The sequence below is a fragment of the Parasteatoda tepidariorum genome, chromosome 4, assembly GCF_982258835.1.
Source record: "Parasteatoda tepidariorum strain Cologne lab strain chromosome 4, Ptep-v5.0, whole genome shotgun sequence".
Taxonomy (NCBI): domain Eukaryota; kingdom Metazoa; phylum Arthropoda; class Arachnida; order Araneae; family Theridiidae; genus Parasteatoda; species Parasteatoda tepidariorum.
In genome coordinates this window covers 90017845-90030411 of record NC_141758.1, presented here as the reverse complement: position 1 = coordinate 90030411, position 12567 = coordinate 90017845, and the positions used below count along the sequence as shown (strand labels likewise).

The 12567-nt window shown below is 30.8% G+C and overlaps 1 protein-coding gene across 5 annotated transcripts in view; it reads left to right on the top strand.

Moving 5' to 3' along the window:
• LOC107455334 (transformation/transcription domain-associated protein) overlaps positions 1-12567 on the top strand; it is a 165499-nt gene that overhangs the window by 132904 nt on the left and 20028 nt on the right. For 4 of the 5 annotated variants that reach the window (XM_087161598.1, XM_087161599.1, XM_087161597.1 and 1 more), the window contains 6 exons: positions 1042-1273; positions 5337-5404; positions 8164-8381; positions 8528-8611; positions 8697-8778; positions 11815-11925. In XM_087161598.1, coding sequence (XP_087017724.1) covers positions 1042-1273; positions 5337-5404; positions 8164-8381; positions 8528-8611; positions 8697-8778; positions 11815-11925 — 795 coding nt within the window. Of the gene's footprint in view, positions 1-1041; positions 1274-5336; positions 5405-8163; positions 8382-8527; positions 8612-8696; positions 8779-11814; positions 11926-12567 lie in introns of those variants that run through there. The other variant, XM_087161601.1, reaches the window with a different exon arrangement.

The window sequence follows — 12567 nt, the reverse complement described above, 5'->3', positions numbered from 1 at the left end:
CACAAAAAATGTGTTTGACTTTATAATTTATGGAGGAAAAATCCATAGAAATTCTGAAATACAGTACATTCTATTATGTTGGTTTGGCAATAGTGCAGCCTTTTCCTTCATGACTATAGTTCCCTCTCTCACGTTTCAGACAAGTGAATAACTTGAATAAAAGGAATCTACTCTTGCTGCACACGTGACTGTTAATTTAATGGCCTTTTCTAAGGACACTAAAACAAATTAGTTTTTTTATTAAAATATTCCTCTAAGGAAGTATTTTTTCATCTGACCAAAATACTATTTAAGGAGTAAACGCAGTAACGCAACTAGCATGGCAGAGGGCCACATGTTTATTTAGGCCTTGCAGTTGACATAAACAACTTTAAAGGGCAAAAAATTGCAGACAAAGTTAAATTTAAAAAAAAACAATCTCTTCCGCGTTTTCTTGCTTTTTATTCTTGTAAGTTTCAGTTTAATGCACTGTTGTGGGCATTTTTTGAGATTTTATAAGATAATGATGCAGCAGTACATTGGCGAAATTTCCAAATGCTGGATCACAATTTTTTAGACTTTCCTTACTTTCTACTTCAGCTTTTAGAACAACATTTGATTTACTAAATTATTTTGTTTCAGGTAGAGTTTCTAATTTAAGTTTTAGAAACTTTATTTAAACTGGTATTAAGTTCCTTTTTAAAAATAAAATAAAAAATGAAAAAAAAATTCTAAATATTAATTTATTTAAGTAAGCTAAAAATTATTAAAATCAAGAATATTTTTCATTTGAATGTTACTTTTACAAAAATTTTCTCAAATTTTAAGTTGTCACTTGTAGTAATTCAGTTGTTGTAGGAGTATACATTCTTACCTTATAAGAAATTTCGACCTACAACGTGCAGCACATGAATTAAAGTATTTTAACACACATAAACACACTCGGCAGATTGCCCGTGAAGTTCTTTGCTTCTGGGAGAGTAAATAAACACTATTGTGATTGTTCCTACTTCATAGGAATTCCTTACAGAACTTAGTGTTTACAATTTATTTCTGTTATAGGTGATTTCTGTTTTCTCCTTCTACAATTTCAAATGCATGGAATCTTTTTTTGAAGTTGTGCCCTGCTCTTATTGGTTGCCATGGATACCTCAATTAATTGCATCTCTCAATCAGCATGAAACAAATAATGCAGAAAATGTACTAAAAATTGTTGCTAAAACCTATCCTGAAGTTGTATACATGCCATTATATGTATTGAAGGAAAGTAGGACATGTAATAAAACGGTCATTGGTAAGGAGAAAATTTAAAGGATTTATTATAGTTTATTAAACCTATTAAATGAGAATTCTATTACAATACGGATTTATTAAACTTTATATAAGGGACATTCAAATTAAACCCGGTCACTAGTTAAGTAACTGTAGTGTAAAGTAATGGTAACGATTTTGATAACTCACAAATATAGCTATACGGAGTACGCATACTCAAAAATAGTCGCCAAAACTGTTGGCACATTTATCCCATTGCGACACTAACCGGTCTATTCCATCTTTGAAGAAGCTGGTAGGCTGCTGTCGGATCCAGGCCTGGACCCAATCGCACACGTCATCGTCCGCCCTTTTTAAAGGTATAAAAACTTGAAAGTCACTCGGTGAAAGGTCTTGACTGTATGGTGGATGTTCCAGCTTTTCCCACCAAAACTCGTTGTTCCTGCTTACTTGTCTGCATGTTCCGTAGTGAACGATAACTTGTGTGACCACCTTCTCTTTGACGTGCAACCACACTGTCTCTATGCAACATCAAACATTGTGCATGCTACGGTCTCTCTACCAATAGATGGTGTCGCCATACACGTAGTTATGTGGTGCCCCATTATGTCTAATGAAAAGTTAGACGCTCTGCCCAGGTTTCATTTGAATGACCCTCATATATTTAAATATGTGTAGTGCTTTATTATTTTTTATTGTAATTGTAATAGTTTTTTGAATTATTCAAGTCTCTTTTAGGATCAATAGACTATTTTATTTCCTTGCTTGTTGCTTCATTTTTTTTAACTAGAAAGACAAAGCAAAAGTATCAATGCCTACTTGTTTGATAAATTCTTTATGAGTTCTTAATTGATCAAGTAAAACTCTGGTAATTTATATTTTATCATTTCTTTAGTATCACATCTCTTAGCTATTTGAAGGTAAGATTTTTTTTATGTATTGTTAGTTATGCAGATCTATGATTTCCAGCAAAGGTAAGAAGTGATAATTTTTGTAATTCAACACTGTATTACCTAATTTTTTCTTTATTAATTGTTTATATGATTGCTGTCCCTAGAAACTATCAGTATTCTTACGCTTAGTAGGCCATTCTAGTGTATTTAGCAGCAGAAGTATTGTATATCAAATGATTGCAAAAAAAGCCCTTAGTCAAATTGTAATCAAACCTGCATTTTTCCCGATTTATGTAAATAAAAACAAAAATAATATAGCTTTTTTATTTAATATTTTGGGTGGCTGTGGTATAAAATTCTCTTTGTCGGGGATGTCATCTAGAGGAAGAGACATCACGACACATACTCTGTGATTGTGAGGTCTATTCTGCTCAAAGATTTGAGCATTTAGGACAGCATGTTGTCAATGCCTGGGAACTGCAAGATGTTCCTGTAAGGTGCTTGCTGAATTTTATTTCAGCCATAGGGCTTTCATGCTAATCATGATTTTAGGGTTTGGGTACAATAGACCTCTGGTCGATGTGCCCTGCTCGTCAGAGCTGCCCAACCTCTAAGTCTAAGTGGTATAAAAAGCTCTCAGATTTCACAACAATATTTATTTTGTGCCTACTTTGTCATTTTAAACGAGTAGGACTATAATTAGTTATAAACATTTTTATAAATAGACATTATTTATTTTTGATAATTTTAAATTAAGACTCATAATTCACAAACTTTCTTGGTTCATTTCTACAACTAAAGGAGATTTTATTTTAATTTTTGCTAATATATATATTTTTTTTTTATTATGGAACTATGAATTTCCACCTGCATTTAAAATACAAGAACACTGATAATCAATTATGGCTTTCTATGTACAACGATGTATCTAAATATTAGTTATCCAATCGTATTCATTTCTCCTCATCTTTTACTTAAATGAATGTATTAGTTGTTCTTGCTATAGAAAATAGACAATACGAGAGAGTGCTGATTAGACGATTTTAAAAAAAAATCTATTGCGATGCTTTTTTTAAAAAAACTTCACACTTTTTTACTGATTTTTTTTTTAAGTGATACAGTTTATGGGCCTTAACCATATGCAAGGGCTATGTTTTTTTTTTGTGTTTTTTGTCTTTTTTCAAGCGTTTTAACTCTTAATTTTTTGATGTAAGGATGGTGGGTACTAAATAATTAATACTGACGACCCAAAGCAATTATGAACAACATATTTTAATGGCAAACACAAAATACAAACATGCACAAAATACTAACACACTACCTTTTTGTACTGCATTTTAAAGTGAACTAAACTATGTAAAACATAAAATAAGCATTTACTAATCATGTGACTTTTTAAAATGAAATATAGATGGCAGCACAACTACTTTAAACAGAAACATCCTCCCCCATCATGAACCCTTTGGGGGTTCATAAAATGTTATTACAGATAGCATTACTCTTTTGTGCTATCAAATGTCCAATGTTGCTCTACTTGTGAACCCCTTTCCATGGTGATAAAGAAGATGGACTGAAAAGATAAATAGCACACACTGACTGCATGAAGACTGCAAAGATTCCTTAATTGAAAAAAAGGCAGTTTACATTATCTGGACATTCAACTTCACTGAAAATTCACACCCGCTTATGATTTCAGGAGCAATGTAAAAATTTATGTAAAAACACATAAAAATTAACATGATTAATGATATCAGGTAAAAACGTTCACAAACATGTGAAGTACAGTAGGGAACCGATTATCCGGAACGATCGGGACCATCGCTATTCCGGATAACTGATTTTTCCGGTTTTCTGAATCGATACAAAAAGCCGTTTTTTTTATTGTTAAACCCAATTAAAAAAAAAAAATAAATAAATATTTGGAAATAATCTTAAAAAGAAGAAAAAACGATGAAGTAATACACTAATGATTATTTCCAAAATGATGGCAAGGTAAACATCTTTCAAATAAGAAAGAAAAATCCTAAAATCTTATGAGGAAAAAAACATTTTTTTACAAAAAATGGCATGGAAAATTTATCGAATTTCGTTCCGGTTTTCTGATTTCTGGATAACAGGTTCTGTACTGTAATCGCAACAAAAGATAGAAAATACTATAGCAATCAAAATATGAATCACATACATCTTTCCATTAGATGATGCCAATACAGTCTAAACAAAAGTCAACTTTTGTGATTAACTCTGAACTTAAGAAATTCTAAATTATGGCATAAGGAATGATGATGTGATGCATTTGATAGCCCTGCTCACTGTTGACAACTAACACATTCCCCCAAACAATTGTAAATAAAGGAAACACCAAATTTACATGTGAACACATGTGTTCACAACAAAAGATAGAAAATACTATAGCAATCAAAATATGAGTGACATACATCTTTCCGTTTTCCATTCGATGATGCCCATACAATCGAAACAAAAGTCAACTTTTGTGATTGACTCTGAGCTTAAGAAATGCAAATTCTAACTTATGGCATAAGGAATGAAGATGCTGCATTTGAAAGCCCTGCTCACTGTTGACAACTAACACATCCTTCCAAACAATTGTAAATAAAGGAAACACCAAATTTAAATTAATGTAAAAATTTACAGAATAACGTCCGTAGATGGGCACATTTGATGTTGCTGATCGACAGAACATTCACATTGTAGAAAAACACTTCCCCCACGCACAGGACAAGTGCTTTAGCGCACGTTTCAAAAGCAAATTAAACTGGGGGAAAAACATCTCTTTTTCTTATTCCTGGAAAAAGAAGACGCTTGTTTCATTACAAGAAATCTCTTCTCTCCTTCAATGAAAATGGGATGAACAAACAAGAGCAAAGACAGGCAAAAAGTCTTTCTTTTTATAGAACAACCAGGGATAAAAGAAGCAATTTTGTTATCTCTTTAAAGAATTTGAAAAAGGTGGGAAAAGCTCATAGTCCTTGATTTAGTATTTGGTTAATAATAAAAAAATTTTTAATCAGCCGCCAAATAAACAGCACTCTTTTGTGATTTGAAATTTTTTGTTATTATTTACTAATCAATTTTGGCATTGGTTTTCTGTTTGATCCTCCAGTTACACAGATAAGTACATTTTAATTTTTACCCTTTTTATTCATTTGTTTTAAATTTCGATTATTTTTCTAGAATTAATATCTTCTATGGAACAGTCTAATCCCAAGGAATGTGCTACATTAAGAAAATTTGGAGAAGGGGTATGTTTTATATATTTTGCCTTAAAAATATTTTTTGTTACAATGATAATGTAGTCAATAACACATTCAAGATAAGTTCTGTGAAGGTAAGATTATATATATATTATTATTATACTTCAGATCAATGTATCTTGGCTACTTACTTCTAGAGGGTTTCTCTAATCACTACTTTTAATATATATTTTTAAAATGTTTGTTGGAAGTGAAGATGTGTTGTACAAAACCTGTTTTGTAGTATGACTAAAGAAACATTGTTTTTGTTTTGTTTTTTTAACTTTGAACTGTACGAGAGTTATAACAACCCAATATTATTAAATACATAAAAATAAATAGAATGAATTGGATGGCCCTCGTAATTTGAATGAGTGATGGCAATACAATAAAAAAAAATACTGCTTTTTAGACCCACTGGAACAAGAAAGCATGGAAGAGTGATTTTCTTGTAATTAATAAAAAGAAATGAAGATCAAAGATAAATGGGAAGTCGTTATGGAGAAATCTTCAGAGGAAGGCATCGGCCCACATTGGGCTGTCTGGAAAACTATAGAAAAAAACATTTAAACATTGAAATTTTGACACCGTCTAAGATAGTTACTGTGACAGTAAGATTATATTATATCATGAGTTCAGTTGTTGGATGATCTAACTAGTTTTGATAAACTTACAAACTTAAAAAGAACAAGTTTTAAATTTTGCTGCTCGTTTAATTAACTTATATTTCATTTTAGTGTTAGGATTTATTATTAAATATATGTTTCTTGATCTGATTATAATTATTAATTCATTTTAGGCCAGAATTCTAAAATATAGGTTACGTTTAAAAAAAATGCTCTAGCCTGAAAATATTGTTTTCCCACAAGTTTGTTTGTTTTGTAAATTTCAGATTTATTTTAAATATCAGATTCAAAATATTTCAGATTTATTTATAAGCATTTTTTAGGTGCCAATTAAGTAGTTTAAGTTTCATTCACAGTTTCAGAAATCAACTTTTTAACATATACTTTTAGACTGTTTATAATGAATTAAGTCCACATTATGAGTTTCAAATGAATATATAAGCTGCAAAAACTAAAAACACTGCAAATCTAGTGAAAAATTACGAAGGAAAAGGGGACTGTAACATTCTAAATCAGTTTCATGGTTAGAAAAGTGATTTTTTAAACATCTTTAAGTTTTAACAGAGAATCGAAATTGTTGCGTCATGTTTAGTCCTATCTACGGCATTTGATTTATTAGGTTGAAATCGCGTTTTTATTTTTCTCTTGTTTAAATTATGATTTGTGTCTTTTAATGAGTGTGCTTTTTTACTTAATTATTGACAAGGATTCAAAAAACTTATTCTACTTTATTCACTATAAACCACCTGTATATAATAGCTGATAATAACTAATCCACTTCTCAGCAACTATCTTTTGTTTACAAGGAATTTTCTAGCAACACTTTCAAGTAAGAAAAAATCAGAAATTAAAGAAACAACAGAAAGACGTTGCGTTTTTTCTAATCTATGCTATAAATTCAAAACGAGCTAGAAACTGAACTGTAAAGTGCTTTTCTGTGCTATAAATTAAGGAAGTAAATATTATAGGGAAAAAATAGCATCTTGAGAAAATTTAACAGATTTAGAACCTAAAATGAATCCAGAAGATGTAGATCTATTAAATAATGTACATTTTTGTATGTTAACTTCAAAAAACATTTTTAACTTTTCTTGTAACAAAACTAAAATTGAAAAAAAAAATATTTTTACTCTGTCCTATTATATTTAATACTATATGTATTATTTAATACTGTTCTATTGTATTAATTATATTGGGAGTACAAATTAGTTCGGTCCGTTTTTTTGTGGTCAAAAATGCATTTATTTCAGAACATAATGAATGAACAGTTTAATCAAAGTATTGTCTATCACTGGCTACTACTTTTACCCACCTCTCAGGCAATTTTCGAATTCCATCTCGAAAAAATGTCTCAGTCTTTTGAGGCGATCCAAGTTAGGAGCCAATTTTTGATGTCTGCAAACGAAGTGAACTAGTGACCTGCAAAATCATGTTGCATCTGTCGGAACAACCAGTAAGCAGAAGGAGAAGTGTCCAGTGAATACAGCGGGTGCGATAAAATATCCCACTTGAGCGTTTCCTTACAATTTTTGCGACTCTTGAGACATCAGGCCGACTGTTATTATGCAAAAAAATAACTTTATCATGTCTTTGCTCGTATTCCGCCCTTTTCTCTCGTAATGCTCAACTCAAATGAATCAATTGTAGCCTATACCGATCGCCTGTTATGGAATCACCAGGTTGTAGCAGCTCATAGTATACAAAACTATTTATCATTCACCATTCTTGAAACGTCGAAACCATTCCCTACATGATTTATCAGTTGGAGCATTGTCAACGTAAACTTCTACAAGCATTCGATGCGCTTCAGCTACACTTTTCTTCCGATTAAAGAACAAACATAAAACCTCCCGCAAATGGTGCTTCATTACCTAAAATTTGACATGTTCAACAAAGTAAAAAACAGGGTTTTTGTATGAAACTCAAAGCGATATAAACTGAATATTTTTGACAGGTGCTTAACCTCGCTGAAACCACCGAAACCAGCTGTCACTGTATAACATTCATAACAGCAGAGCCATTTTTTAAAAACGGACCGAACTAATTTGTACACCCAATATTTAATACTATTATACACTTTGTGCAAAATTCTTAATTTGAACTATTATCCTTTTTATGTCATCTTTTCGTTTATCCTCTCAGTTGGAACGTTTACAAGATAAAGTGCATGGCTTCTTCCTGGGAAGATCTAAACTGAAACTTCAAGAATTATATGAAGGAGATCTTTCATTCTTGAAGGAAACTTGCCAAGAGCTTTCCAAACAGTTTGAGCGAAGCAAAGAGGATTCATTGCAAGCTGAAATTACGGAAATTTTACACACATTTAGTGACCATCATGTTGATGACAACCAAAATGCAAAGTAATAAATCTTTTTATGTAATTTTCTATTACATTCTGTTAAATCAAGCTAAACAGTATACAAATTGCAGAAATAATGTCCATAATAAAAAAAAAATTTATATTATCATTTTAGCCCACTTAAAAAAAAAAAAATTTTCATTAAAGGTTCAAAACGGCAACAATAACAAACATTTCTACTGTCGTCAGAAAAAGTATCCACCGGGTCATCGAGAGACAACCAACTCAAAAGTAATCGTTTTTTCTAAAGTAATACATTAACTAAATTTCTTGAGATATACTTTGTACTTTATTTAATCTGTATATTGTTTTTTAGTACATTATGTTTATGTGACTTCTTGCCAGAATACTATTTGCAAAATGAAGGTGCAAAGTTATATTTTGATGTTCCTTTGAATGTAAGTAAAAATTGTGTATTCCTATTACATGTATATATATATATTTCTCTTACACATTGACAAAGAAAATGCTATTTTCTTTTTTGGGTTGGCAACAAAGAATTAAAACATCAAGCGTGTGAGGTGTCATAAGCATGAAAGTGTAAATGTACTTTTTTACAAATTCCTGAATAAAAATTCTTTTCTCTCCTATCTAACGAAAAGCTAAAACAAACAAAACTATAACTTGAGAAGAATTAAAACGTTTAAAGCAAATAGTTCATATCTACAAACAAAGTATTCTGTATTATGTTTTAAATATAATTATGCAAGTTCATTAATAATAATTTTATTCATTGAAAAACGAGTATTAGTTATGCTGTTACATATTTAAGTGTAAAAAAAAATCATACTCGTATAACGAGCATTGATGGCTCTTATGAAAGATGTAACATTGAAAACATGCGCCATACATGTTTTTGTCATACATGTTGTTTCGTTTCTGTTTTCCTGTTGCATGTCATTTGTTTCAGTTAAAAAAAAAAAATTTTCAAGTAACTTATACACTAAAAATTTAAGTTTTTTAAAGAGGAATTAGTTTTAAAGATTTTTATAATTGATACAAAATCTTTGGGGGATTAGGTAGCGTCCGTGAATAAAGAGCAGAGCTGACTAATTTAGTTTATTGTGCATAAATCATTTCTGTGAAGATAATTCAACAATTTTTTTTGTTACAAAAAAATTTGCTTTTTTTTATTATGTAAAAGGTTTTAGAACAATAAATACAAGTTATTTAAAGTAACAAACTCAGCAGTTCCATATTGGAAACATACGTAGCTGTATCCTCTCCTACCATCTTATTCATGTTTTATTTTGATGCATTTGACTTTATTTTACTTTCTAATATAATTCAAATAAATTACTTTTGTAATAAACTGATGAGCTGTAGGGATGAAGATTTTATTTTAATGAATGTAAGCAAATGAGCTTTAAAGTTTAAACATCCCCTTTTTACTAATGAACTTGTTATCACTATTTGTACCTAAAGTATTATATCATACATGCCAACTCTCCCGGAAGATTTTATTTTCATATTTAAAGGGGTAGTAATTATATACTATTTTTTCTTTTATAATCTTAATTTTTAAATGATATTGGTCACCACTATTCTTACAAAAATTAAGCACAGATATTAATATGCGTTACTATCATGGTTGTCAACTTAAGTTTTCTCAAATACAACGTATTTGTTTGCTTAAAATTGAAGTTTTAATTCCATTTTAATACCACTGGGAAAAATGATAATGGAAGGGATTAAAAGTTGGCAGGTATGTTATATACATTAACATCATTATTACTTCCGTCCATCTTATTCTTATTTTTTTATTTTGATGCATATGACTTATAACTTTATTTTACACCCTGAAACTGTTATAAAATATCCTTTTGACTATATTTTGCTTCATAAAATAGTTCAATAAAAATACTTGTTTGGAGCTAGATTGATGAAGATTTTTAATAACTTTTCAACTATTAAATAAAGTTTATGACATTATTGAATTTAAACAAATAAACATAAAAGTTAATGCACTGAGAATAGAAAGCTAGCATTATGCTCTATTTTTATTTTTTGTAAGCAAGCTTCCAATTAACAATATCTTATAAATTCTTTATTTTAACTATTCATTTCTCTAGCATTTGCAATCTTGGCATTTTGAGCCGTGATGACTCAGGGTATAAAGTGTTTGCCTTCCACTGAGGTGAACTGGGTTCGAATCCCAGTGATGACTGGTCGATGCCAATTGCGCACCCAACTTGCACCGACCACAGTGCTGATGTAAAATATCGGTGGTAAATGGATAATAGATTAGAGTTCTCTTGCCGTCATGCTAACCGTGGGAGGTTTTCGTTGTTTTCCTTCTCCGTGTAACGCAAATGCAGGTTAGTTCCATCAAAAGTCCTCCACAAAGGCTAATTCCTCCCAATACTTAATCCAGGAGTTGATTTGTCTTCTGGATTGGGTTCAAAATTACAAGGCTACGGTGTTGAACATTAGTAGTCTTAAAAGCAAAAATTGGGTCGGCTGTTCAACGACGGTTACAACATGAAATGAAATCTTGGCATTTTAGTTTTCTTTCAGCCGGTACTTTCTAAGGATTCTCATCAACTTTTTGTTGCCGAATACATGTTAAACTTTCTTCCTTCTGATAGCACTCAGAGATTGTCATTCGACACATTTATCCACTGAGGTCTAGAAATAAAAAGACTTGGCAAAATGAATTGATGATTAGTGAAATAAGACTATAATGATGTCTTTCCCTGGAAATCTTAAATTTTTCAAAAATGTCACTTAATGCCAATTTATTCAAATGCCCAGTGGTTGAAGAATCAGACGCCGGATTAGAGGGGCTAGGGCTCAATCCTCCACTCCTCTAAGGCCCTCTAAGTGCGAGTGATATACGTGTCTGTGGAATCGAAAGTTTTGTGGTAAGTCACTAAGCTGTACCATGGGTACCGAGGTCTGGAGAAAATTTCTGACTCCTTCAGATTTCTGTCTAATTTGAGTAAGTGACCTTACAAATGAGCTCCTCTCTGAAGAGGATCAAAATTGTGATGGCAAATTTTTGGTTCTTCCCCGGGTATGTTTCCCGCACCGTCACCAATGACCCATTTTGCAGCTTTAGTGTGATGTAAATAAAGTACCTACCTACTTTATCTTAACAGTTCTTTGAGTACTTTTAGTTCAATTCTCACCCTCTTAAGTTATTATCTTATTATGATATTTATTAATACAAAAATGTGCTGTCATTAACACTAATGTTATTAGACATTTTTTGTACAAAAAAAATTTTGAATCTTAACAGTTCTTTGAGTACTTTTAGTTCAATTCTCACCCTCTTAAGTTATTATCTTATTATGATATTTATTAATACAAAAATGTGCTGTCATTAACACTAATGTTATTAGACATTTTTTGTACAAAAAAAATTTTTCATTTTAATGGATCTACACATATTTCTTCCAGAGAAACGTTAAAAGAAATTTTTTTTTTATTAGAAAGGAAATCAGGCTTCAAGAAAAATTTCAGGATTTTTGAACAAGGTGGAAATTGTAAATGATGAATTTAACTTTGGTATCAGAATTTGTATGAAAGGGGAAAATGGACAGGTAAATATTGTTATTAGTTTCATCTTTTCTACTTTAGTTAAAAGAAATTTTTTAATATATTAGTATCTATCAAAGATAATATACATCAAAGCAGTCGTTAGCATAGTTTTTTTCTGTTGTTTTTGATGTATTAGTATCTATCAAAGATAATATACATCAAAGCAGTAGTTAATGCTTTTTTTGTTTTTAATGTATAAGTATCTATCAAAGAGCTGGGATAACCTGGTTGGTAGAGCACTGGGCCCATGTCCAAGAGTTTGTGGGTTCGATCCCTGCTGGCCGAAGACTCCCGTATAGTAAATGGTGACTGATGCAGGTTAAATCTGTTGAGTCACAAAGTCCTCCATGTTCCCATAACAAATCTGAGGATACTGATCCAGGAGTTTCCTTGTCTTTTGGACTGGCTCAAAAGTACAAGGCTACAAAGTTAAACATTCGTAGGCGTAAACCCAAAATTTAAATTTTGTCCGCTGTTCAACGACGGATATAAAACATAAAAAAATTAAAGTCTCTATCAATGAAAATATACATCAAAGCAGTAGTAGTTAGTGTAGTCTTTTTTTAGAAAATATATTTACTGTATTATTAAATATTTTTACTATATTATTAAATATTTTTACTATATTATTAAATATTTTTACT